Source organism: Durio zibethinus, chromosome 27 (assembly GCF_047325235.1).
Source record: "Durio zibethinus cultivar Kanyao isolate XHJ-2024 chromosome 27, ASM4732523v1, whole genome shotgun sequence".
NCBI lineage: Eukaryota > Viridiplantae > Streptophyta > Magnoliopsida > Malvales > Malvaceae > Durio > Durio zibethinus.
The window spans coordinates 4,368,860-4,394,934 of NC_143188.1; the positions used below are offsets into that span (position 1 = coordinate 4,368,860).

The following is a 26,075-nucleotide window of genomic DNA, read 5'->3' on the forward strand; positions in this document are numbered from 1 at the left end:
GATTAAGTATGTTTATTATTATTTTGCAATTGCAACGCCTTTTGAAGGAGTTCGTGTTGAACACGCAGTGATTCTGCGTTTGGGGCACAAACTACTGTGCTCCAATTGTTTTCTTCTTTGTAGAAAGTAGGAAACAGTGTCCCAACGAAGCAAGCCAAAGTCGCCAACATTGAGATGGGCGGAATCATAGCAGCAATGGAGCAGTGCAAAGTGCGCAAATGTTGTTGGGATGTGGTAACCCCTTCCCCCTTGTGTTTTGTGGAGGATGTGCCCCACCACACGCACTCTTTTTTTTATTCTATAAATTGAATTATTCATATTTTTATATTTATTTATTTCGTATTAATAAATATAAAATAAAATTATTATTATATTATAATTCATATTAATAAATTAAATATAATATATATTTTTAAAATTATATATAATTTTAGTTAAATTTTATATAATATTATTTTTATTTTTATGTTATTGTATCATTATATTATATTTAAAATATTTATATTTATTATTTAAAAAAAAATTAAAAGAATTTACTTAGGAAACTCCCCCCACCTCCACCATTTATCCTTTTTTTTTTTCCGATAAGCTTACAAGTTACAACCCCAAATACCGTTCACTTGGTGTAGTCTATTTGGTGACAAAAACAAATCCCAATCCCAAAATAAAACAAAAACTGCCCATCTATCTTAGCGTCACTTGTCCCTAAAACTATTATATCTTCTTTCATGGTTTAATTGGAAAATTCCCAAAAACAAATTTGTATGTCACAACAAAACAAACCCATACCCCACAAAAAAAAAATCCCTTTTCTTTTTTAAGTTTTTTACGCTTCTTTCTCTTTATTTTGTGGCCTTGTGGGGATAATGATTTGGTGCATTTACAGTTTGATGGAGTTTTGTCGGCATGCCATGCCACCAATGTTTATCCAACATTGGATTAAATATGGACCATCCCCCCTCTCACATCACGAAATCTTGTGATGATACTAACCTTTTTTTTCTTGCTCTTTGATTCATGGACTACTTTAAAAGAATCAAAGATGAAAGTGGTCCTCATTCTTTCAAGTCACTGGGCACCTTGCATTGTATTTTGCTTCTCATCTATAAATCTAATTCTTTAAAACACGATATAATATAATATAAATAAAAAATATAAAAATAATATAATTTAAAATTTTAATAATAATTATATCTTAATTTAATAAAATCAAAAAAATTATTTATTTTTATATCAAGGTATAATTTTTATATAAAATATTATATAAATATATTAATTTTAATATTTTATATGATATAAATTATTAAATTATTAAATCTATTTATGTCCAACTTATAATATTCATTATTTGTGTTTTCATTGTCTCTTAAGCTATTTCACTTTGTAATGAATTAAAAATATATGAAAAAACAATTTTTTAATTAAAAAAAGGTTATCAAACTTGTTAAATGTTAGTTATAAATTTTATAATTATACGAATTAATTAAATTAAAATTTTTTAAATTGTTAAAAGTAAAAAAATGGAATCTCCTTTTGAAAAGACTTTTTTCACCTTTGGAAGATAATTTATACCATTGATATTACATGGAGGCAAAAGGCCAAAGCATGAGCCACAAACATAACACACAATCATTTCAAAACAATCTTGAAAGTGGGTCAACAAAACAATGATCTCCAAACCAGTTGAGCAATGGAAAGCATCCAAAATAGAATGAGTGAGAGAAGGCTTTCCCTCCCATCAAGAGACTGAAAATTTATCAGCTGCACTAGCAACATTGTCTTAAGTCATGAAAGATGGGACCCAAAATCTTCCCCAAGTCCAGAATGTCATAATACACAATCAGTACGCCACCTCTCTCTGCTGCTTCTTTTGTCCGGTAAATCTCGGAGTCTAACGATTCATCGTGAGGTATAATGCACATCCCTACCCCACCAACCCCATGACATCACCACATCGCTACCATTGATCCCTGGGCCCCAAAACTATTACAATGTGGACCACCGTATTTCCCAACATTCATATCATGCTAATTAAACTCCAATTGGCAGAGTTTAATATATGGAGTACATGGTAACTTGATTTTCTTGGTAAAAGCTGGTACCATAGACATGTAGCAGTAATGTAAAACTAATGTCATTCTCTACATCGATTTTGTCACAAAAATTTAACATATTATTATCACTTTTGCTGTAAGAGAAAGACTACATGGATTTTACTCTTTGAGTGTGAAGAGGAAAAAAGGTAAGTCTAACTTTATCCAATACAGTTTTGATCAGCTGAAAAAGTTTGATTAATTACTCTTAAAGATGAGAAGGCAAAAGAATTAGTTGGCCAGTGGCTACATAAAAACGGTAGGACCCAAATTCCAATTTCTAATAAATCGACCGTTACAAATGGCCTTAAAGCAGATGGATGCTGATCGTGTTTTTGCAGGAGTAATTGTTGAAGGTATGTTTTACTTCGTAGAAATGGAGAAATAAAAAAAACAAAGAGATTATGGGTTTTGAGAGAGAGGGGGACGCAAAGCATTACATAGGGACTAGAGAGAAGAGAGAGAGAGAGCGGGAGAGCACCAAATGGAGAAGTCTGCAGTAGAGAGGACTGCAAGTTCGAATTATTCTTCTTCTGTGTATGATTGCTTTTATAAAATCTTCTCAGTTAGTTCTTTTGGACTATTTACCAAAGCAAAGCACCTTCCCATCCACCATCTCTCCCAAACCACTGTCCCCGAGGCTGCGCCATCAGATCAGAACCAAGAACAAAGCAGAAGGAGAGAGAAAGAGGCAAGCTAAGCCCCAAACCCTTTTTTTTTTTAAAAGCAAAGAGAGAGATAGAGAGAGAGGGGCTCACTCACAAAGGCTTTTACACGTGATAAAGAAAACACCAAAAGCACTTTGCATGCGTGTATAAAGATTCATCATCATCATCATCCCCCTTTCACTACCCCTCTCTCTTCTCTCTCTCTCTCTCTCTCTCTCTCTCTCTCTTTACTTCTCTGATTCCCATTCAAAAACCCATCTTTGATCTCCCACCTTTGCTTCTCTTTTAATCTCTCTTCAGTCACCTTCTTTGGCTTCGACCCATCTTTTTTAACCCCTTCCTCTCTCTTTCTCTTCTTGTTGTTTTGCTTCAAAGTTCACTGCTTTCTGTTTTTTCCACTTGGTTGGTGAGTTATTTGGATATTATTTCATGATGGCATTTAATGGGTTCATTTTATTATTTTCTCTTAAGCAATGATTTTTTATTTTTTTGGATATCCACGAGATAGTGATTTCACTGCCCTTTTCAATGTTTATTCCTTCTATTTGTATACATGTTATTGTTTTTTGTTTTCTTCTAGATGGTTTTTATTATTTCTATATACCAAGTCTCATGGTTTCAAAATCTGTTCTTTTCATAAAAATAAATAAAATAAATGAACTTTCTTTAATGCTTTGGCTATGTTGTTATCTTCTTGGGCTTATATTCATTTGCAGTCTGATTTTTTTCCTAAAAAAATTTCAGTTTTCCGTAGGGACAAGCTTAGGGGAATGGGGAATGGTTTTGTCTTTTGGGTTACTACTAAATTATTCTTAACTCATTTTGTTAATGTTTTCTGTCTCATGATTTTATGGTTATTGGTTTCACAATAGAGGTTTCTCAAGAAGGTTTGGTTTGGGAGTTGATGTTCAGTTTTGTCTTTGCTTCTTACCATTTTATTTTTAAGTTGCAGAGCTAATTTTTTTTAAGCTTTCAAGCTTGGTTTGGGGTTTTGTGCCTTTGGTTATGTCTTCTTTGCTTGGTCTTTTGAGGTCCTTTTTGGAGAAACTATAATAATTGTGTTATTAAATTGGTTTATGAAATGGTGTTTAGAGTACTAATGGTGTTTAGAGTACTAAGTTTTCTATTTCCATTTTATTTTATATTTTATGTTTTTAATTTTAATAGTATGTAGTATGTAGCTTTTTTGGGGAGTGAGATGCTGAAACAAAGGTGAAAGGTTGGGGTTTAAGTGTTGCAAAAGAATGGTAAAGCTTGTAATGAGCCAAAAAAGTCTGTACTATTTGCCTATGCAACTTTGGTGTACTCTTATGCAGGTTTTTGCAGAATTGGTGTTTTTCCACTGACATACATTTTCCTTATTTGTTTCTTGTATGTTCAAGTAGAAAGGGTCAGTAATCCGTGAAGGTGAGGAAAACAAGCATAAGAATAGGGGAGAAGCCAGGGCTTTATGCGTGTGCCATTTCTTGAAATACCAGTGCTTTTGTTCTTGTGTTGTATCAGTTTCAGTGAGCAAGGTAAGAAAAGCTATCCAGTATGCCTATAAGGCAAATGAAAGAGAATTCAGAGCAACACCTTGTGATTAAAAATCACTTGCAAAACACTATGAACCCAGTTCAGAGAGCACCAAAGACTGCACAAAATGGCAAAGGTCCACCAGCAGCTCATGAACCAAATAACACAAAACAATCCCATAACCAAACCTCACCTCCAACAAAGAATAGAGGAAGAAGAAGAGGAAGAGGTGGTAGGAAATCTGATCAAGGAGATGTTTGTACGAGACCAAGTTCAAGGCCTTGCACTGTAGCACAAAAGCCAGTGAATCCAGCTTCTGGTGCTATTATGGTTGCTACTTCAAATGGGTCTATTCAGAATGGTCATAATTTGTCTGGAATGGAAATGGGATTTCCTACTTCAAGCAAGTCTTTGAATTTTGCACCTAGGCCTGGTTATGGTCAAGTTGGGACAAAGTGTATTGTAAAGGCTAACCATTTCTTTGCTGAGTTACCAGACAAGGACTTAAACCAGTATGATGTAAGCTCTTTTTTTCTTGTATTGGATCTTTTATATTAAAAATGGTTCATAGTATTACTGCAGCAAAACAAAAACATCTTATGGTAGTAATTTTTTTTCTAGTTTGTGATTTTTATAATTTGTTTCTTGTCATTATTTGGCGGGGGGGCCCTTAATCTGACATTCGTGATGTCTATGTTACTGTCTTTTCATTTTCGTTGTTACATTGAAGATGAAATTGAATAGGATTTCTGTTCTCACCATGTCCTTTTCTTTTAACGGCATTAATGGTGTTTAAATTTTGTTCTTATTGTTTTTTGCCATTTTGCAACCTGTATTCTGCTTCTTTGCAGGTTACAATAACTCCTGAAGTGGCATCCAGAACGGTGAACAGAGCTATTATGGCAGAGCTTGTGAGACTGTATAAAGAATCAGACTTAGGAATGAGATTGCCTGCTTATGATGGCAGAAAGAGTCTGTACACGGCTGGTGAACTTCCTTTTGCATGGAAGGAGTTCACCATCAAGCTTGTAGATGAAGAGGATGGCATCAATGGCCCCAAGTGAGTACGAATTTTCTTCTTTTTCCATGTCGTCCATGGACATTATACTTTCTTTTCTTGTGCAATGTGGGTTTTACTTTCTTGACAACAGTTCATGAAAAAAGAAATAATATGAAGATAAAATTATTTTACCATTTCTGTCTTTTTTTTTCTGATTTTTTTTTATCTATTTACTCAAAGTGGTTTACAATATGTATTACTTCTTTCGTGTTGATCTCCAATGACCCATACGTGATTTTACAGAAGAGAAAGAGAATACAAAGTGGTAATAAAGTTTGTTGCGCAAGCGAACATGCATCATTTAGGCCAATTTCTAGCTGGTAAGCGTGCTGATGCACCACAAGAAGCTCTGCAGATTCTTGACATTGTGTTACGAGAACTATCAACAAAGAGGTACGAGTTCTAAAAGTGTGTATTTATCAAAGAATGATTCTGGTTATCAATAACTTTTGTTCTGTGGATGTCACTCTGCCTGCTGATGTGAAGGTACTGTCCTATTGGGAGATCCTTCTTTTCACCTGATATCAGAGCACCGCAAAGGCTTGGTGATGGTTTGGAGTCATGGTGTGGTTTTTACCAGAGTATTAGGCCTACTCAGATGGGCTTGTCTCTGAATATTGGTATATGAATTATGATAAAATTTACAAAATTACTTGTTAGTCATCTTAGATTTATGTTTCTCATCATTTATTTTTACCTCTATTTACCTCTATCATAGATATGGCTTCAGCTGCATTCATTGAGCCTCTCCCTGTAATAGAGTTTGTCGCCCAACTACTAGGCAAGGATGTATTGTCAAGGCCATTGTCTGATTCTGATCGTGTGAAGGTGTCTTTTTCTTTTTGCTGCTGCTGCAGCCTGGTTTCATTCTTGGCATTTGATTTAATCGTAATTAACTTTGAAATAACTGGCAGATTAAAAAGGCTCTCAGAGGGGTAAAAGTAGAGGTAACCCATAGAGGGAATGTACGAAGAAAATACCGTGTTTCAGGATTGACTTCTCAGCCTACTAGAGAACTGGTGTAAGTTTTAAGCCTTTCTTTTCTGATTCCTGCTTGAATTTGTCTATTGAATATCTTGGTTGATAAAGAATCATGGATGTTAAGTATTTAGTGGAGCTTGAATGAGAGTGAAATAAAGAAGTTTCTCTGACCCTTTTCTGTCTTTTTGAGGATGCATGAATCTTTATGAGTGTCTATGCTTTCCTTGTTACATATGGCACCTTGTTCAGGTTTCCTGTTGATGATAACTCAACCATGAAGTCTGTTGTTGAATACTTCCAAGAGATGTATGGCTTCACAATTCAGCATACACATCTACCTTGCCTTCAAGTAGGAAACCAGAGGAAGGCAAATTATTTACCTATGGAGGTGAGAAGATGTCATTGAAAATTATATCATTCTTAGCTGTCAATCTTTTTCTTTTGTCAAATTCTCACGAGAAATCTGGATTTTTTGCTTTGCCAGGCGTGCAAAATTGTTGAGGGACAGCGATACACGAAAAGATTGAATGAGAGGCAAATTACTGCTCTCTTGAAGGTCACATGCCAAAGACCAAGGGATCGGGAACATGACATTTTGCAGGTATGTTTGATATTGCAATCTTGTATGTTATGTCAAAAATACACCCCATTCTGTATTTGGGCAAACTTTACATTATAGGATTATAACCTTTGTTTGTTCATAATAAATTGAAGCAATGAAAGAACCTTTAAAATACATGGCTGCTTTTCTATTGCAATTAAGTATTAAAGGATGACTACTATCTTACCTTGATCTCTCTGATGAGTGATGACCAAAGGAACTGCATGATTCCTACAATGCATAGCTTTTAGGACGGTTTAGGAAGTTGCTAATCTATTCTCTGTGTGCCCAAATTTCCATTTCTACTTTGAAAAAGTATGCTAATATGAGGATGAAATTGATGTGAATACTGGACTCTATGCATTAAGTTGCAGACTTTTAGAGAGAGGAATCTCCAAAAAGGGCTAAGTTGCTACCATATGAAATATAATTTATTGGTTTTTGATCTTGGGAATTATTGGGGTTTTGTAATAACCGTCTTCTTTGTATATTGAACACAAGCAGACAGTTCAGCATAATGCTTACGACCAAGATCCTTATGCAAAGGAGTTTGGGATCAAAATCAGTGAAAAGCTTGCTTCAGTCGAGGCGCGAATCCTTCCTGCTCCTTGGGTAGTATATCCTAAAATTTATGCATAATCTGAAAGAAAGAAAAAAGATTTATTTTTCATTGACCATTTGATTGGCTACTTGCAGCTGAAATATCATGAAACTGGAAAAGAAAAGGATTGTTTGCCTCAAGTTGGGCAGTGGAATATGATGAACAAGGTAATATGCACATGTACATTTTCACTATTACTCTTTCTACTGGCAAGTTCTCCTTTTGCCACCCTTCCTTATTCCCTTTTAAGCAAGGAGAAAAATTATTGAAGTAACAGGGAATTCAATCCAGAGTTTTGAAATGTTTGTGAAGATTAAATATATAACTTTTATGCTAATCAAGTTTGCTGAGCAGTTAAGGTACATGGGTAGATGAACTTAGGTCGTTTCTTATGTCTAGTTTATGAATAAGCTAAGCATGCGATGCATAGGTTCATGTTTCTTTAGTGCAGTTCTTATAGAGTATGTTCTCTTAGTTGCACTAAGTCTAGAGGCTCTTTTAGTTAGACCTATTCCTTTTCTAGCTTGTGTTGCTGATATTTTGGCCTCTTGTTTTTATGTGATTTAGAAAATGATCAATGGGATGACTGTAAGCCGATGGGCGTGTATTAACTTCTCACGAAGCGTGCAAGAGAGTGTTGCTCGTGGGTTTTGCAATGAACTTGCTCAAATGTGCCAAGTTTCTGGCATGGTAGTTTTCTATATCTTATAATCTTGGGCATTTTAGATACCATGTTCTAGTTTTTTTTTTCCCCTTTATTTTTTGTATTTCATAATTTCGGTAAAGTATAATTTTATAAGTTATTGCTGTTTTATAGGAGTTCAATCCAGAGCCTGTTATTCCAATCTACAGTGCCAGGCCTGAGCAAGTGGAAAAAGCTTTGAAGCATGTTTATCATGCATCCATGAATAAAACTAAGGGAAAAGAACTAGAGCTTCTATTAGCTATATTGCCTGACAACAATGGATCACTTTATGGTATGTTAAGTTATGATGGTTTGCGGTTCTAATTCTTAGATACTGGTTATTGGAGTACTAAATCGTGCCATCTTTCTACTTTCTCAGGTGATCTCAAGAGAATTTGTGAAACTGATCTAGGCTTGATATCACAATGCTGTCTCACAAAACATGTCTTCAAGATTAGTAAACAGTACTTGGCTAATGTTGCCCTTAAGATCAATGTTAAGGTTAATTCATTTCTCCCAGTTATACATATATGAGAAATTATCAAATACAATTGCAGTGGAGTTTCTTAGATTCAACAAGAGGGGTTAATAGGGTGACACATGCTTCTTAAGATGTATTAAAAAATAAAAAAATAATTCAAAAATGAAGTGAGATATGTGTTAGTTTTTTAACCCCGCTTGTGAAGTTAAAGAATTTTACTGATTGTGTATCAAATAATAACTCTAAAAGTAATTTATTCACAAAAATGACTTGAAACCAACATTATGGTTACTATATATGCTTCTATATTCTTTTCACAATATATATTTGAAATTCCTTAATAAACGAGTATCCCCCATCATTGATGCAGATGGGTGGCCGAAACACTGTTCTTTTGGATGCGATCAGTTGGAGAATACCATTAGTTAGTGATATACCAACCATAATATTTGGAGCAGATGTGACTCACCCAGAAAATGGAGAAGACTCCAGCCCCTCAATAGCAGCTGTATAATTCCTTTTCCTAATTTATGTTGTTCAAACTTGTTTTTTCATCCTTGTGCTAAAAGTTAGAAGCTGCTTTCTCAAATATACTGGTGCTACAGGTAGTAGCTTCACAAGACTGGCCTGAAGTGACAAAATATGCTGGACTAGTTTGTGCTCAAGCTCATAGACAGGAACTCATACAGGACTTGTACAAAACATGGCACGATCCTGTACGTGGCACAGTTAGCGGTGGCATGATCAGGTATACCAATGTCAATTCCTCTAGACCAGTACTTTTTAACAATGAAGTTACATCTGTTTTCATTTCTAATTGCAATTTCTTTTGTAGGGAACTTCTGGTGTCCTTTAGGAAGGCAACAGGGCAGAAGCCACTGAGGATTATATTTTACAGGTTTGGCATGCAGAATTTGTTGCCAAATTTTTCTACTGTTGTATTTCATTTCTGGTTGCAATGCCTTCATTAAAATTCAACTTGAGATAGAAGTCTTATTCCCAAAGTTTTAGGAGGCCGAGAAGAGTTGTCAAGGTTTTCCTGTATTGTATCCTGGGAAAGTTGGATCTGTTAGCATGGGACTCATGCATCTGTAAACTCTGACACGCATTTATTTGGACATGGATGCTTGCTTGCCCCTGTTTTGTCTTATGAAAGCCTTGTGTACGCTTGTAGTCCTGTATTTAAACTATTTAGGTGGGTTGGATCCATTGGTCATGCATTTGCACTGGTTATGGACCTTCATGTCTTGTACTAATTGGTTAATCATTTAAGCAGGGATGGTGTCAGTGAAGGGCAATTTTATCAAGTTCTGCTGTATGAGCTAGATGCAATCCGGAAGGTGAGTGAATAAATTTTCATTTTCTGACGACTCTTTCTAAATCAATTGAAACAAATTTGGAGATGTTCACGGTTCTGATAAAGAATTTATTTGTAGGCTTGTGCTTCTTTAGAACCAAACTATCAACCGCCGGTGACTTTCATTGTTGTACAAAAACGACACCACACTCGACTGTTTGCTAACAATCACAGGGAGCGAAGCAGCACAGACAAGAGTGGAAACATTTTGCCTGGTAAAAGATTTAAGTATCTTGGATAATTTGGTTGTTCGAGATACATGGGCATTGCACAACTTGAGCATCATTAATTGCTCTAATAATGTTGCATTTTATTTTTTCAGGTACCGTTGTTGATTCGAAAATCTGTCATCCAACAGAATTTGATTTTTATCTTTGCAGCCATGCTGGTATTCAGGTAGAAAATTAATATTCGTTATTCCTTGTCCATTTCAGGTACTTCTTCTTGGATTTGTTTTTTGATATTTCCTTGACAAATTTTGCCTTAATTTATACGTGTTTATATCTGTTAACGTATGTGTGATGATAAATAGTGACTTCATGTGGGTTAAATGTGGGATGCTTGGGAGAAGTTGCTGAGTTATAAGCTCTATGAGAAAGAAAATAGTGAACTGTTAAGTGAAATGGAATTTCTTTTGATTCTTGACTTGCTGTATGTGTGTACTCTGAAGTCAACAAGATTTATGTTTGAGATCCTCTGCAAAGTTGTAATGCCTGTAGGATTTGAGATGTGAAGAAAGCTAGCAGAGTGTTGAAGTAGTGACCTCAACGTTGATGGTAGTCATAGCTACTTATACTTTATTCACCAGGATACATTAGAAATTTTTGTTTGCTTAATTGCAAATATCATTTAAACATGTAACCATGCTATAAACTAGCACATTCTTTAATTAAGCTGTCATCTGTAGCATAAGTGTTTATTGTAGAATTAATTTTATCTTCTTAATTAATATGGCAGGGAACAAGTCGGCCAGCACACTACCATGTTCTTTGGGATGAAAACAATTTTACAGCTGATGGAATACAGTCTCTAACAAACAACCTTTGTTACACATATGCAAGGTGCACACGCTCGGTCTCTGTTGGTAAGTGAGGTTTTCGTATTTTATTAGTATATCTTTGCAACCAAAGCCTCTTTCATGCACCTGAAGGACAATGAAATGAAGGCTGTTAGGACTCCGAAAAGTTCATTTTTAGTTTAAATTAAAAAATTTTCATATTTTTAAGTAGGAATTTCATGTTAAACTTTGAAAGCAAGGATGTGAAATTTTTTTACTTGATGTAATGAGCCTAGAAATTCCGCAAGTTTTTGGCCAAGTCTAGCTTATTTATAAAAGCAAGAGTAATCGAAACCATGTGGAAAAATCTTAATTATAATATATGAGCATTTTAGCCAATGGTTTTGATTGCTATTTGTGGGTTCATTTGCAGTTCCTCCTGCATATTATGCACATTTAGCTGCATTCCGGGCACGGTTCTACATGGAACCAGAGATGCAAGAGAATGGCTCAACAGGTGGTGGTACAGGTAACATGAAAAGTACAAGGGCAGCAGGAGAATCTGGTGTGCGGCCATTGCCAGCCTTGAAGGAGAATGTGAAGAGAGTGATGTTCTACTGTTAGAATGGAGAGATGCGGCGGCAATCATTAATAGTTTTTCATTTCTTAATGTTATTTGTACAGCTGGAACGACTAATGCATGTAATCCCAAGGTCTTCCAAATTTAGGTTGGTGACTGTCCACAAGCTTTAGTTGAGGGAGGAGTTTCCTACCGTGGCGGATAGAATGTTAAAACTAGGCTATGTAAAGAAATGTTCATTTAGAATCAATCTTGGGTAATGAGAAATTTGGGTCTTCCTCTCTCACATCAGTGGGCATGAACCCACGTGAGAGAGCATGTGTATGGACACATCTTATGTAAAGCTACGGTTCAGCTGAATTTTTTTGTTATCAACAATGGACGGGCATATCAGTTACCAGTTGGGAGAATTAGCCAGGTTTAATCCATGCCCAAATTTTGTCTGTTTATGTAGCCAGAGGCAGAGAGAACCTTGCAGGCAGCTTAAGTTACTTGATGAAATTGTATCTGCCACCGAAATTTGGTGCTACATGTGTCTTAATGATTGATCAATAGCCTGGTAATAGTATTGCAGCTACAAGTGTCATGTTTTTACAGTTTGTTTTGGTAGTAAAGAAATAAATACAAAAAAATATTGATGCAGAATGGAAATGTTCGACGAGTCCCGTTATCGGCTGTGGCAGAGTTTGAGACTGGAGAGTCTGGCATGACCCCTGAGGGATCTAAAATATTTTACTTCTGTGCACACTCAGTGTGGTTGTGTGAAATGATAGATAAATAGAATGGAAGTCAGGCACCCCATTTTTTTTTATCACAATCATGAAAAAGAAATTGTATATAACTTAAATTTTATATAATATTAAATTATTATTGATTAATTACATTGCTTATATATGATATGGTCTCAACCCGTAAGCCTTTTGACTTAACCATAAAGTGATGCATGTATTTCTCTCTCGATATAAGCGAATTCAAATCCTCTTCCCCTCTTTACTTATAGAAACCATGCACCAGCTAAAGTATATGAGAGAAACATAGCTTTTTGTAGGTTAAAAGTAAAAAGAAAAGTGTCCGATAGTAAGAAACCAATGAATTTTGATCAAATTATATAATTAATTTTTATACTTATATGAAATTTAAATTTTAGTTCTTATATAATAATTTACAGAAATTAGGTCCCCATACAAATTTAATTTAATGATATTATCCAATTAATAACAATGATATTTGATCTCCGTTAAATAATTGATGTAACTGTTGATCATATTAAATAAATTTGTTTGTGATAATTTACAAAGTTTTAATTTATGAAACTTAAGTGTTTGGAAATCATTTGTGCCAAAACAAAATTCTAAGTTATAATATTATATTTCTACTTTAATTTTGTGCTTTCCTTTATCACTAAAAACTTTGAGATATTAGAAATTTTATGGTTCAAAGTAAGTCAATACTCACAAGATGTGAAAATTTCAAAATTAAAAATTATTTAAAAATTATTTTAAAAATTATTTTCAGCAAATATTCGATGTATTTAGTTATAAATTATATAAATTTTACTTATATTATTTTTAATAAATTTTTTACTAATTTTAATAAATGTTTATTGTATTAATTTCATATTATTAATCTTATTAAAAGACTATTAAATTAGATTCCAACTTAATTATTGAAATAAGAATTTTTTTGAAGATCAAAAAAATTGAAAGTTCTCAGGATATGTTTATTCTATTAAAATAATATTAACTTTGATATATTAATTTAAATTATTAACGTTATAATTGATTAATATAAATGATAATAATATTATTAATAATTAATTATATATAATAAAAACTAATATATTAGAGGAACTAAAATATTTTTAAAATTTAAATTTTGAAAAGATTAAAAATATTAAAAATATTTTTTATATCAGAAGGATTAAATTTTAAATTTCGTACAAATACAGAGACTAAGTTTTGAATTTCATATAAGTATAAGAACCGTTTGCTTAATTTAACAATTGAATTCATCAATCCCCATTGCTACATTAACAGGTCAATACCATATCAGCATGATCAACAATTATATCAATTATTTAACAGAAATCGAGTAACACTCTTATCAATTGGTTTAATATTGTTAAATTAAATTAGTATAAGAATCTAATTTTTACAATTATTATATAGGAACTAAATTGCAAATTTCATATAAGTACAATAACTAATTATATAATTTGACCATGAATTTTACATGAGTTGAATTAGCAACATAGCCCTTGAAAAAAAAAATCATAATCGTATAAATTTTTTCCCCAAATTTTTCGCATGTATAATTAATTTATTCATAAGTTAGTAACTGGTCTAGATTTTTCTTTAATGCATAAGATTCTTTTCTTTAAACAATGGTTTTTTTTTTTTTAATTTATTCATTTGTAACCAGGTTTGTAAGAGCACTCATGGGATGCATGCATGGGTATATTCATCCTCGGTAAAACCAAAAAAAAAAAAAATTCAGAAATGACCATTTATTCTCTTTGAGTCTTCCATTTTGAGTAGGAAATTATTTTATTTTTATATTACGAAATTATCACTGGTTTGAAATCAGGCTTTTAACATGACTTTTCTGCCAGCTCCTGTACGTTTCGATTAAAGATTTTTGGCTAGAAATTGTTTGTACTTGAGCAGCTGTTTAATTGGTTGAAGCTTGATATTTTCTCTAACATCTTTGGACAAGGCAAATTACTGCTTCCATTTTCAAGATTGACTAATTTTACTAGAAACAAAAACAATCTTTATAAGAACATTGCTCTTTGATTTCTTCTTTTCTTGTATATATTTATTTATTTGATTAAAACAAATTATAGTCTAAAAGTTAAAAAAAATTATAAGTAATACACTTTGAATCCTAAATCTGCGCATTTTAATAATAATAATAATAATTTTGACTTGACCTAGTAAATATTGGTGCTGCCATGCCAGGAATATTTTAGGGTTAATGATTCTAAATTTTCTCCTGGATTTGAATCATTGTAAAAAAAAAGAAAAAAGGTTTCTCACTCTCTCAATCTCTTACATAAATGATAAAACATATAGTTAGAGGGTATTAATGGGCAAAGTGTAGTAAGAAGACCTTTTCTTTTGCACATGTAATGGCCCCAGGGAATGTTAATTTCTAAAACATGATGATGGTCTAGTACATGGAGTTTGATAGCCTTTCAGTTTTGTTCAATCCGGTGTTGCACCATTGGAAACCATCCTCAGCTTTGCGACTGAGATCCAAAAAGACCCCAGGTAAAAGTATCAAATAGGTTCTCATATTGTTGACAAAGCTACAGACCTTTAAAGATAATCAATTAAGATCAAATTAATAAAGTGTGAGGAGCAAAAATTATGTAGTAGGGGAGAGAAAGTACCCAACAGTCATGTGGCCTGTTGGTAGAATTCCATTCTGACAATCTTAAATAATAAAAAAAAAAAGTAAAAGCATTCAGTGAAGGGAAACTTAGTTAGCTACTACAACAGACCAGGGCCCCCCTAGACAAACAGGCACTAGTCCACTTCTTTTATCGATACTTCTCTTTCAGAGAATGAAGTTGATCCATCTTTGATCCCCTTTAAGGAAAACAGTGTTAAATGATACCAAAGATCTAGCTTTATGGGGCTAATTCCCAAGAGCATCTTTAAAAGGAATGTAAGGAGTACTTGTTAATGGATCCTCAGGTTCTCTTCATGCATGATAGCTGATATGTGAAGACACTCTGGAATAGTAGTAGGGGGAATCAAAACTAATGACATTTCTGGGTACTTATGGAAAAATGAAAGATGCATGGAATCTTGCCTCCATAAAGCTTACTACCAAAAGAGAAGAGCCAAGTCCAAGATAGATAGAAAGAAAGCAACCCTCTTGGAGGAGAAAGAGAGAGAGAGAACTGAGAAGAGATAACATTTACTCAATGGAGTTTCATATGATATTAAACATAGTTTTTGGAATAAACACCAACATCACTTAATAATCACACTCCTGTATTAAGGTCTTAAAAAAATTCACAGGATTTTAGTAGATCAATTTAGGCTAAAATATGAGTATCATGTGCATTCTGTCTGTAAGGCTAAAAATAAGAGGAAAAATTTTTGCTTCATTTGGATGGCCGGTTAAGAGATTCCAACCTTTATTTGACTAATGCCGTTCTCTCATTTTGGAACTGGATCCTCAAATGAAGCATTAGTCAATTTACCTTTCTTTTGCTCTCCCCATAAAGGAACTAAGCACTTCAAAATTGATCTTCTATCGGATTTGGGCAACGGGTTTCATATTTTTGCTCTCCCAAAAGAAAATGTTTTATGTATTCTGATCATTTTGGCAATATCTTCTTTGGACTTTGAAGTCTCTAAGATCAAGAAGCAAAAAGTATACACTCATGCTTCTATTACACCGGAACTAAGCAGTAAGCAGCTACAATTAAGCCAAAAAAAAAGAAGATATGCAGTGGAATATTAGCTAGATTCACAAGTTCAAATTCTTCAAATGAACCAAGTTTTTCTTACTATTGCTATAGTCCTCTAAGATCCCTATATCTCAGAAATATTCCACCTCCTGTTGCATCAAAACAGCTTCCATGTCACCTCAAGAAAAAAAAAACATGCTGCTAATAAACTCCTATATATCTATGACTATACATGTAATATATCTTCTTCTGTGAATGACATAATGTGATGAACTTGTAAAAGGAACAGAAAAAAATGATTAAATTGAAATCTCTCTCTCTCTCTCCAACCCACACCTTTCTGTTGTCTCCCTTTTCTCTGATTCACAAAATCTATGGGAGTTGAATAAGCAGGATCCAAGCTACTAAAGGATACCTTGGATTTAGTTTAAGAAAAAAAGAGATGGGAAATGCAGGTTTCCAACCCTCAAACCTTCACAGGGCATGTGAATTAAGGTCTCTTTGTGATGTGGGTGCTTTTCTATTTTGCTGGGAGGTCTTTGGATTTTCTGGCAGGGATTTCATCTGAAGTCTGATCTGTGTATGGGCTGGTAAGAGAGTTGTAATCTCTCTCATTTTGTGACCTTTCCCTTTACTCTATAAAATTCCCTGGTATAGGAAACAAATTAAGGTCTCCTAATTCCTCTCTGATTTTGTAAATCTGCTGTAGTTGGATGGAAAGAAACCCCACTTCAGAAACAAGCCCTAGCTACACCAATATATATATATATATATATATATTAGTAACAGAGCTGAAAAAACTAGGAGTTGTTGTCAGCATTCGATATTGGTAGAGTTCTGGTGACTCAGATTCGCAGCCTCAGGTACAAAAAAAGGCTGGGAGTTCTAAATAAAATTGAATTTGTTCATGAAAACCCTGAAAGAGCAAAAAGAATTATAACGAAATGTTCGGTTCAAAAAAAATTTGCGTCATGAAAAACCCTAAACAAAGAGCTTATCATACATAAGAAATAAAATCAATAGATATATTGATATATCAAAATCCATTACGGAGAAACTGTACGGAAGGTTTAAGGATAATACCTGAGATGCTTAATTACCAAAGCAGTACTGAGGGATCTTGAAATCATCGAAACCGAACCGAGACACCCAAAATTCCTGTCAGATAAAACATTAACAAACCTAAAAACAGTAAGTATTTAATTTCCAGTGTAAAAGTTTCACATACAGCGGCAAAAATGAAAAAAATCTATACGCTAACATAGGTATTTACAAAGCAAAATATTCAAATGAATGCATCAGATAAATTAAGGAAACCCCAAGTCCAAATAAGCCTGGATTTATACAAAGAGGTCTAGACATGACAAGCCCATTTCTAGGGATTGAGAGAAAACAGGAATTGTGGTGTTAGCAAAAGAGAGAGTGGGAATTAGGGTTTCATTTTGAGAGAAATTAGGGTTTTTTTGGGATTGTGCAAGCAGCAACAGGTGAGACTGCCACATGATCTGAACTTTCCTCTATAAAATGAGGGAAATTAAGATCATGCTGGCAGCTTCATCTGATGGTGGAGCACCATAAAAAAAAATGCATACACTCTCCTTAAACAAGGGCCTAAAAAAACCAATTAAAACTGAAAAAACACCATGAAAGACTGTAACTATACACTAAAGGGAGAGCCTATATATGTTTTGGTGGCTATAGCAATTGCAATACTGCTAGGCTCCATGTTGAGAAGAGAAGACAAAGGGGAGGGGTTTATATAGAAGGAGGAGGAAAGGATTGTGGGGATATATTAATTATCATATTTTCATAATTTTTTTTTTTGCTTTTGATAATGGAATTTAGAAGCTAAAGGGTAACAAAAAAATGATAATTATAAAATAATAAAAACAAAAGAAAAGATGAAAGAAAAAAAATGTGGTCCCAAGTGATGCAAATTGAATATTGTCACGCCATGCAGTTTTGCAGACAGGTTAGTGAGTGTTTCCATATACATTTGTTAAGAGCATTAGGTTCGGTAGTGGGGGACCTTTTAACCTCTTTCCTTTTCCTTTGCTTATCTAGATCCCTCTAGCTTAGAGAAGGAAGGATCAACCATGAGCCAAAAGAAGAGAGTGTAACCGCTAGTAGTAGTATGAATGTGGGACCAGAAAAAGATACAAATTGCATGGTTTATTCGAAATATACAAGGAAATGAAAGGAAAGAGGAAAGAGCATCTCTTAACTATAACACCCAAGAAAATTACATGCAACTTGAATATTCGATAAAGAGAAGTACTTTTTCTTTACTTCAATTCTTGTGGTAAGTATTTTAAAGTAAAATCTTGATTAATGTACCAGACCAATGTGAGAAAGCACGGTTTTAGAATCGCTTGAGAAATGGGTTACTTAGACAAAGTGTTATAATCCGAAAAGGATAGTCAAAAATTCCAAATCAATTGTGTAATATAGTTCAACTAAGTATATAAGTATTTACAGCATTTTTAATCTATGAATTGTTTTTTTTAGATAAAATTATGAGATTTAATGGATTAAAAAGAATAATATTTTGCAATTCGGTGTAAAGCATGACACATAACCTTAAGTGACCCCATTATAAAATAAAAAATTATGTGGAAATATCTTTGTGTTTCATTAATTTTACTTTGTAATTATATGAGAGTGGATTTAATCCAATATCCTCACAAGCATCTTGTTTCTGTTCATAGATGTTAGTCTTTTCTTGCAAAACTTTCCATTTGTTGGATAGTTTCTAAACCTTTCATCTGATTGGCTGCAAATTACATATAAATTTTAATTTTTTTTGAAACATTTTTATTTAGACAATCATGAAATCAACTAGTATGTTATGAAAAAGTTGTTGGTTTAGAAATTTCCTATACCTTTTGTTATGTGCCCTAGCTCTATAGGTGTGATGATGAAACCCAACATATATATATATATATATATATATGAAATTAAGTCACTATCTCTGGAATAAAGCCTTACATTATGAAGTAGAAAATGAGACGTTCAGTGTTCTAAATACCCAATGAGATTTGCCTAACCTTTATGAGATTTTGTATGTGCTGATTCGGGTATGGAGTACCCTTTTCCTTTTCAATACAAGTTATTATTATTATTTCTCTCAAAGAAGAACATATTCCTTTGGTTGTTATATTCCTCAAATAATCAATCAAGTTCCGTGAATGATAAATTTGCAGTGGGCCAATCAAGACTTTACACTTCTGAAACCCTATAATTATCATAATGTAGGCCTAGGTTACCCTAGCTTCCACTAGGGTTTATGGCTAATATTCTCCAACATCTTCATATCTTTGATAACAAATGGTAAATACATACGTGAATATTATCAAGAACATGGATCCCTTTGACAGATCACGTTTCCATTGTATAATCATTACCATAAATAGGAAAATTTGTGTTATTAAATCTTTCAGTTTTAAACACGATATGTGATATAATAAAAATATATAAAAATGATATTATTTACAATTTTAGTAAAATAATATTTTTTTACTAAGTCAAAATTTATTGATACAATCAAAAGGTTATAAAACTAATCGTATGCAGTAATGAAAATTGTAAACGAATTTGATAAAAATAAAAAAATGTGATATAATATTAATTTTTATATTACATATATTTAATACAAAATATATATGACTTACCTTATCTGCTATTAAGTTATGAACTAAAGGATAGTAATGATCAATAATCAAGTGTCTTTCTTTCTTCATTTGGCAACAAAATCGATTACATGAACCATATATATGTACATATATATATATATATATTCATGTTCATGTTCATTTTTTCTCATGAGAAGGCATGTTGGACATGTTATATTAGGAATTGTGTTATATATGTGTATATATGTATATATGTATGTATGATGATGAACGAAGTGAATATGTGAAGACTTGTGCAACGAAATTCCATCATATAATAGATAACATGTATAAAAAAAGGTTTCAAAGAAATAATATGGGGAATGTTTAACTACCTGCCCTAAATAGAAATCTACACTAGAAAATCTTATTAATCAATTATATACTTGTAGTCTAAATTATATGCACTCTGCTCGGCATGGTTTATTTTTTAATTTCATCAGAAGCAAAATGTTGACATGGTCACCAGTGTTATGATCTTTTTTTTTTCTTTTCATCATCACGGGAATCATGTCCGAACTTTTTGCACATGATCTGAAATTTGTATTGGAATATTTAACAACCTGTAGCAGATGTCTTAATTTTTTTTTAAATTTCTTTTATCAAGTGTGTAAATCTTATACAAATAACCAACTTTATATTTTAACAATGATTCAACTCTCCTAGCCATAATTGAAGAAGAGTATATATATATATATATTTACTGATGTGGAGAAAAGGACCTTTCCTTCAATCCATGGGCTCAGAAAAATACCAATTATATTTTTCCTACGTCTAGTTAGGTCATTGAAGCATTGACATTTATGAAAAGGTTACTAGTATATAATTATGAAAGAAGTCGTAATCTAAAAATAAAAAAAAAAGATTGTACGCATTGAAACTTGAATATTGAGATTTGTTTGATGTCATCTCTTAAAGATGACTGCATGAATTAATAGAATTAAACTTTAAATTTAGGGTTATTAGTAATTTATTCAAAGTAATGTTATTTATAGTAATTATTGGAGAAGGTGCGAATGCAACATATTCCTGATATAAAGCATAAGCAAAATCCCATTTACCTTAACCATCCGATAATGTTTCTACATCTTATAATTAGTTCATCCTACATTGTTGACAAAAATGTAGCAATTATTCTAGAAAAAAACTTTATGTGGAACATCAAAACTGTATCATTTATTATATTAATTAATTGGATTGTATGCTATTGCTAAAGCATAAGATTTTTTTGTAGCATCTATTATAGATTCCAAGTAACACTTGCTATCAAAACCATAATTTTTTTTCCCTAAATCCGAGGTTATTTTATTGAATAGTCTAAGAAAGCCTTCTCAGGCATTACACGAGAAGATTAGGCAGGTCTCCATCCAATACACCTATCATGAATGTTCATTACCTTGTACCCACCTTAATCGAACTACCACTAGGCCACACATATTCGATCTCTCCACCCCAGCCTTTGCCAATGAATCAGCCAAACCATTTGCCTCTTGAAAAACATTTGTCACTCTTACTTCACCCACTTTTGCACTATAGAATCAATAGATTGAAATATCTACCCTAATTTCCATGATCTTTTGTTAATTTTTTTCGCACCAATTAATCGCAATTTTAGAGTCTGACTCAATGATCAAACTTGCTTTGTTTTTTCATTTCGTCTTTCGAAACACCTCCAGAAGCATAAATTATCCAACATTAAAATTTATGTTTCTCGATTCCATGTCATTCCCACACATTTACTCATAGCCATAATATTGCTCCTTCACTATATGGTATATATTGTTATATATTATATAAAATATTTGCACATACACTAAATTATTTTTTTTAAAAAGGCGTAATAGCTTATAATTGGAAAAGGAATTGTAGATGCTAAAATTTGAATTTTAAACTTATTGGATGACATTTATTGAATGTAGCTACATAAATCAAATGATTAATGAGAGAAAATTGTTATGAGAAACAAACATAAAAGGAGCTGCCTGATTTATTGCTTAGTAAAGAAAACAGTGCCTGCTGCGTCACATGTTTTTATGAAATTGTGGTCCAATACTTCCTCATATACATATATATATATATATATATACATGTATATATCTAGTTATAAAGAAACTTTTGTCATGTGATGGTGCATTATTTGAAGATAGATTTGTATCAGATTAGATTAATAAATAAGTTAGATGCTTTTGTCCCTTTCGTCCTTGTTTCTGTTGGAGTTTAGTATTCATCCAAATATTCATTTGCTGTCTTTGGATGAGTGTTTTTTTTTTTTTTTTGACAGTGCATGCATCTACGCACACAGCTGCTAATGGTGTTACTATCTCTGTCAAAATATGTTTATCATCAATTTGCATAAGCCTATAGCATTAGGTGACCGAGTGAGCAAGGCAGAAGTTAGGGTTTTTATATATCTTTAACCTCTTCGTGTTCTTCACAGAAAAGTTTAGTTCCTTAATTTGAAAACAGAAAAACACTTTCATGGTAGTTTCAATATTCAAAGGTTAATGTTACATTTTTCTATTTATTTATATCTGTTCTAAACAAAAACTGTTGCAAAAATATTAATCACAGGCCAATAAAAAGAAAACTCAACTCCCTTCATTTCCACCGATATTCATAGTCCATATAATTCCTTACTAGTAATTTGAAACTATTATATTTTATTGGTCGCACTCACTTCATCATCATCTTGATTGTCAGATCATCAGCATCCACACATGGCCTAAGGGCAAACAGCCACGTGTATCCTGCAGCTAGCCATGTCATAATACAAGAGGTTAAAAGAGGACTAAACCAGGCATGCAAGTATTCTCTCAACATTCTTTACACTCTATTCTCTTCCCCCTTTGATTTCTTTCTTCCCTCTTTTCATACACTTGATTGACTTGAGCGTTGGAACGCGTTCGAAAACTTAATTCTGGCCACACCGCTGAACTTTCTTCTCTTTGACAGTCTGAAATACCCACCAACTTCGCTTCCAACTAAATCTGTTCTCAGCAAAACCAGATGTGCATCAACCGAGTCCTTTCACTAACACTATTTAAGTGAAGAAAAAGTTCCTGTAATTATTTTCTATCCCTTGTCCATCGGCAATGCTCATGCTCTCAAGTATCAAGTGTCAAACCATTCCATTTCTGAAAGTTTCTGATATGCATAGTTCGATCTGATGGGATTTTCCCTTTTATTGAGGACAATTTCTCTACTTTTCTATTAGTTTATTTATAAGAATATTTTGGGGTACTTTGTCCCATAACTTTATTTCCTGTTCTCTTTGGACTAGAAAAGTTCGAACACATACCATGCGTTTCAATTCGATGCTAAAGGGGATGATTTGGGGCCAATTTTTAGACACCTAGCTTTCAGCTCAAACAAAGCAGCCCCTGGGCCACAAAATCTTTAGCAGCCACCTTATAGTACACTACCAGTTGCTACTAAATGAATGAAACCAGCTATTCCACTCACTACAATTTGCCTTAATGTGGTCCAACTGCTGCAACTAGGCGTGCTTATTTTTGGCTACGTCTTCTCCTTAGACCACCATTGGAGCTCGAGTTTTCAATTTCTAACGTATAATTCCAAAACTTACAGTAGCTTAGCCCCAAAATGAAGAATTTGCTTAGCTGGAGGAATTTATGAACGTAGTATATCAACAACCTTTTCCTCTACTTGGTAAAACTCTTTGCCTAGCTACTGTAAGTTTGACAGCATTTTTGTCTTATGTATATATATAAAGTTTGCAACTAATTTCACAAGTAGATATAAGTTCCTATATAAATATCATTGATTTGTTTTCAAATCCCTAAGATTCCTTGGTGCTTAGTGTTAATGGTTTTTTGGGTTCGGTGACTAGATGCTTTTTTGGGAAGTTGGTTGGATAACTGACTTGAAAACACTTACTCTCACATGCACCCTTGTCTTCTTCCTCCCTTACTCTTCTCTACTTTCCCTCACCTATTATATTATGCTTACTTGAGCGTAAGAATGTGCTTCAAAGTCCTATCTCCGACGCCTCGTATTTGTTCTCTTTCTTACAAATCACTCCAGCTTTCTAGTCAACCATTCAATCAGCTTCCTAACAAAGCATCCAATCATTGAACTCAGAAACCATAAACACTTGGATTAGAATACTATTCGTCCAACCCATTGTTACAATTGTTTCTAAGCTCCTAATCATCTAAAGTCATGAGTTCGACGTAGAGAGTTTTAACAAATATATGTAGCATAAAAAACATTTGGCTGTATAGTAGAATTATGATGCCAAACGGCCGAATGATGCCAGAAGATGTGTTAAAACACGCGTGTAATTAACTAAGCAGTAACCACATAAGGGTTTCATTTCCACAGAGGGAAAATGGGGTTTGCCTTTGCTGGCATGGCAGGCTGGCCCTGGATCTACTTAAGTAATAATCTTGCATTCATATCTTGGGTAAGTGCGTTCACTAATAGCTCTATGAGCCCTCTATAGTCTAGACTCAAACTCTGGGGCCTGATCTGCAGGACCTTCCAGGGATTGCCAGAGTTTGAGGGGCGGCAGTGCTGCACAGCAGAAAGTGGGGTTGGAGAGAATAGAGTGGTCCCTTACTGTGAAGTGTAGACAATAAAACATTTTACTTTCTCCCGAGAGCCCACTTACACATCATACTCACAGAAATATAACATTATATGGTGAAAAAAAAGGAAACAAAACCAAACTAACAGAACAAAAACAGTGGGAGAGGAGAAATTAAGGGTATGAAAAAGCAACTGCAAGCCTCATTAATCAGTCTACATCTTTGGAAAGGGAAGGTACTGGTATCCCTCTATCTCATGACTCAATGAATTTGCTTGCGGATTGTAGGTGTCTTAGGTAAACAGAAGAGACCCATCTAAGGGACAAAGTTTCTCTCTCACATACGCCTTTATTAATTATTATGGTACTATGATAGTTGGAAAGAAAAAGATGGACAACTTTTTTGTGCCAGGCAATTTCGTAAAAAAATAAAGACGACGGTTTAAAATTTTAATAAAAATTATATAAATTTGATAGTTAAAAAAATGTATTTAATGTATTAATACAAATTTAATTATTTATATTTTATTTATATTTTATATGATACAAATATAATATAAATACACAGGCCAGCAGGTACAAGATAGAGAGGGAAGGGCCAAATGATTGCGACACCTAGGGCCGATATGGGGCTAAGAAAGGTAAACTAGCAAGCCCAAGTTGAGAAGCATCGGTTCAGGGATTCTTTCGGGAACAATCATATTTACTTATTTTCTCAAAGGCCTTCCAACAATTTCAAGTACGAAGATAGTGAGTGGCCTACAATTTCAGGATTCATTTTTCTTTTTGATATAAAGGGGAATTTGATTAGAATTAGACTGTACAATTGTGGAGTCATAGACTCCAGGCATATCAGCACACAATTAAGTCACAATTTCAGGATTCAATGGCTAGTTTATGTTCTTTCCTGATTGTCGAAAGCTCCCTAGAGTTGCTTCCATGAATTCACACAGGACAAAATATTCAAAGAATAAAAGGTCAAAATCCAAGAGTAATTGGCCAAGTGTTATTTGGTGATTGATCGTCGACTTTAGTCAGTCTGTCTTCCTATCTTTAATTTTCTCGTGTTGTAATTTTTTGTGTGAAATAGAAACTATTGAGTTTTTAAATTTTTTATCTTATTCCTTCCCATCTTGATCAATCTATTATTCTATCACGGTCTCCATTGAAATAAGTGATATGTTTTATAATTATCACAATAATGGATCATCCGTATAGAAAAACTTATGAAATTATTAACAAATCATTGATTCACAAAAAAAAAAAATTATAAAATTGTTAACAAATCATTTGGCACCAAATAGAAATTGTAATAAAATTTACTGAAATTAATTATTATAATAAAAAATAAAAACTCCTTAAAAACTCAAAATCGTTACGACATTATATATATATATATGCATAAAACTTAAGAAGTAAGTAGGACTTATCTAGTTATTTATGAAACCATTATAATCATTCTTTGGTGAGAATCGTTCATTTTTCTTTTTTTTTTTTTTTTTTACATAATTTTACTTTCGGAATTTTATAACCATCACTCTCAAATACCTTGTATTTCTCCATACAGATTCCAATATTGAAAATAGCAAAACAAGTCTAAATATTGTTGAATCCAAAAGATCTTTTGCAGATATCTTCTTGTTGGTGATGATCCCTTGCATCAATGGTAGTTTTGTTTTGGCACCAATATAGAGAATAGTATGGTGCAAAATAATGGCTTGAAAACACACTTTTTGAGTCGTTTTTCTTTGGACTTATTTACCCCGACCAGTTATTGGGATGTAAAAGGGGTTGGTAAAATAATCTATGA

General features: G+C 33.2%; 1 protein-coding gene across 4 annotated transcripts; it reads left to right on the plus strand.

Annotated features, from left to right (window-relative positions):
* The first annotated feature begins 2,940 nt into the window (after window positions 1-2,940).
* LOC111279196 (protein argonaute 10-like) lies at window positions 2,941-12,192 on the plus strand. 4 transcript variants are annotated; one of them, XM_089756488.1, is made up of 23 exons: window positions 2,941-3,167; window positions 4,144-4,278; window positions 4,377-4,795; window positions 5,128-5,336; window positions 5,580-5,729; window positions 5,823-5,956; window positions 6,055-6,164; window positions 6,251-6,357; window positions 6,567-6,705; window positions 6,802-6,918; window positions 7,423-7,530; window positions 7,615-7,686; window positions 8,087-8,209; window positions 8,337-8,496; window positions 8,584-8,705; window positions 9,056-9,193; window positions 9,291-9,433; window positions 9,521-9,583; window positions 9,962-10,025; window positions 10,122-10,257; window positions 10,365-10,438; window positions 11,000-11,126; window positions 11,473-12,192. In XM_089756488.1, exons 2-23 carry the CDS (start codon window positions 4,212-4,214, stop codon window positions 11,661-11,663), a joined length of 2,973 nt encoding a protein of 990 aa, XP_089612614.1. In that variant the 5' UTR covers window positions 2,941-3,167; window positions 4,144-4,211; the 3' UTR covers window positions 11,664-12,192. The 4 variants fall into 4 exon arrangements, 3 of the variants coding, with proteins under 3 accessions (XP_089612614.1, XP_089612613.1, XP_089612612.1); XM_089756487.1 differs by having other exon boundaries at window positions 4,147-4,278; XR_016334730.1 differs by lacking the exon at window positions 2,941-3,167 and adding an exon at window positions 9,697-9,880 and having other exon boundaries at window positions 4,165-4,795.
* The last annotated feature ends 13,883 nt before the right edge of the window (window positions 12,193-26,075 follow it).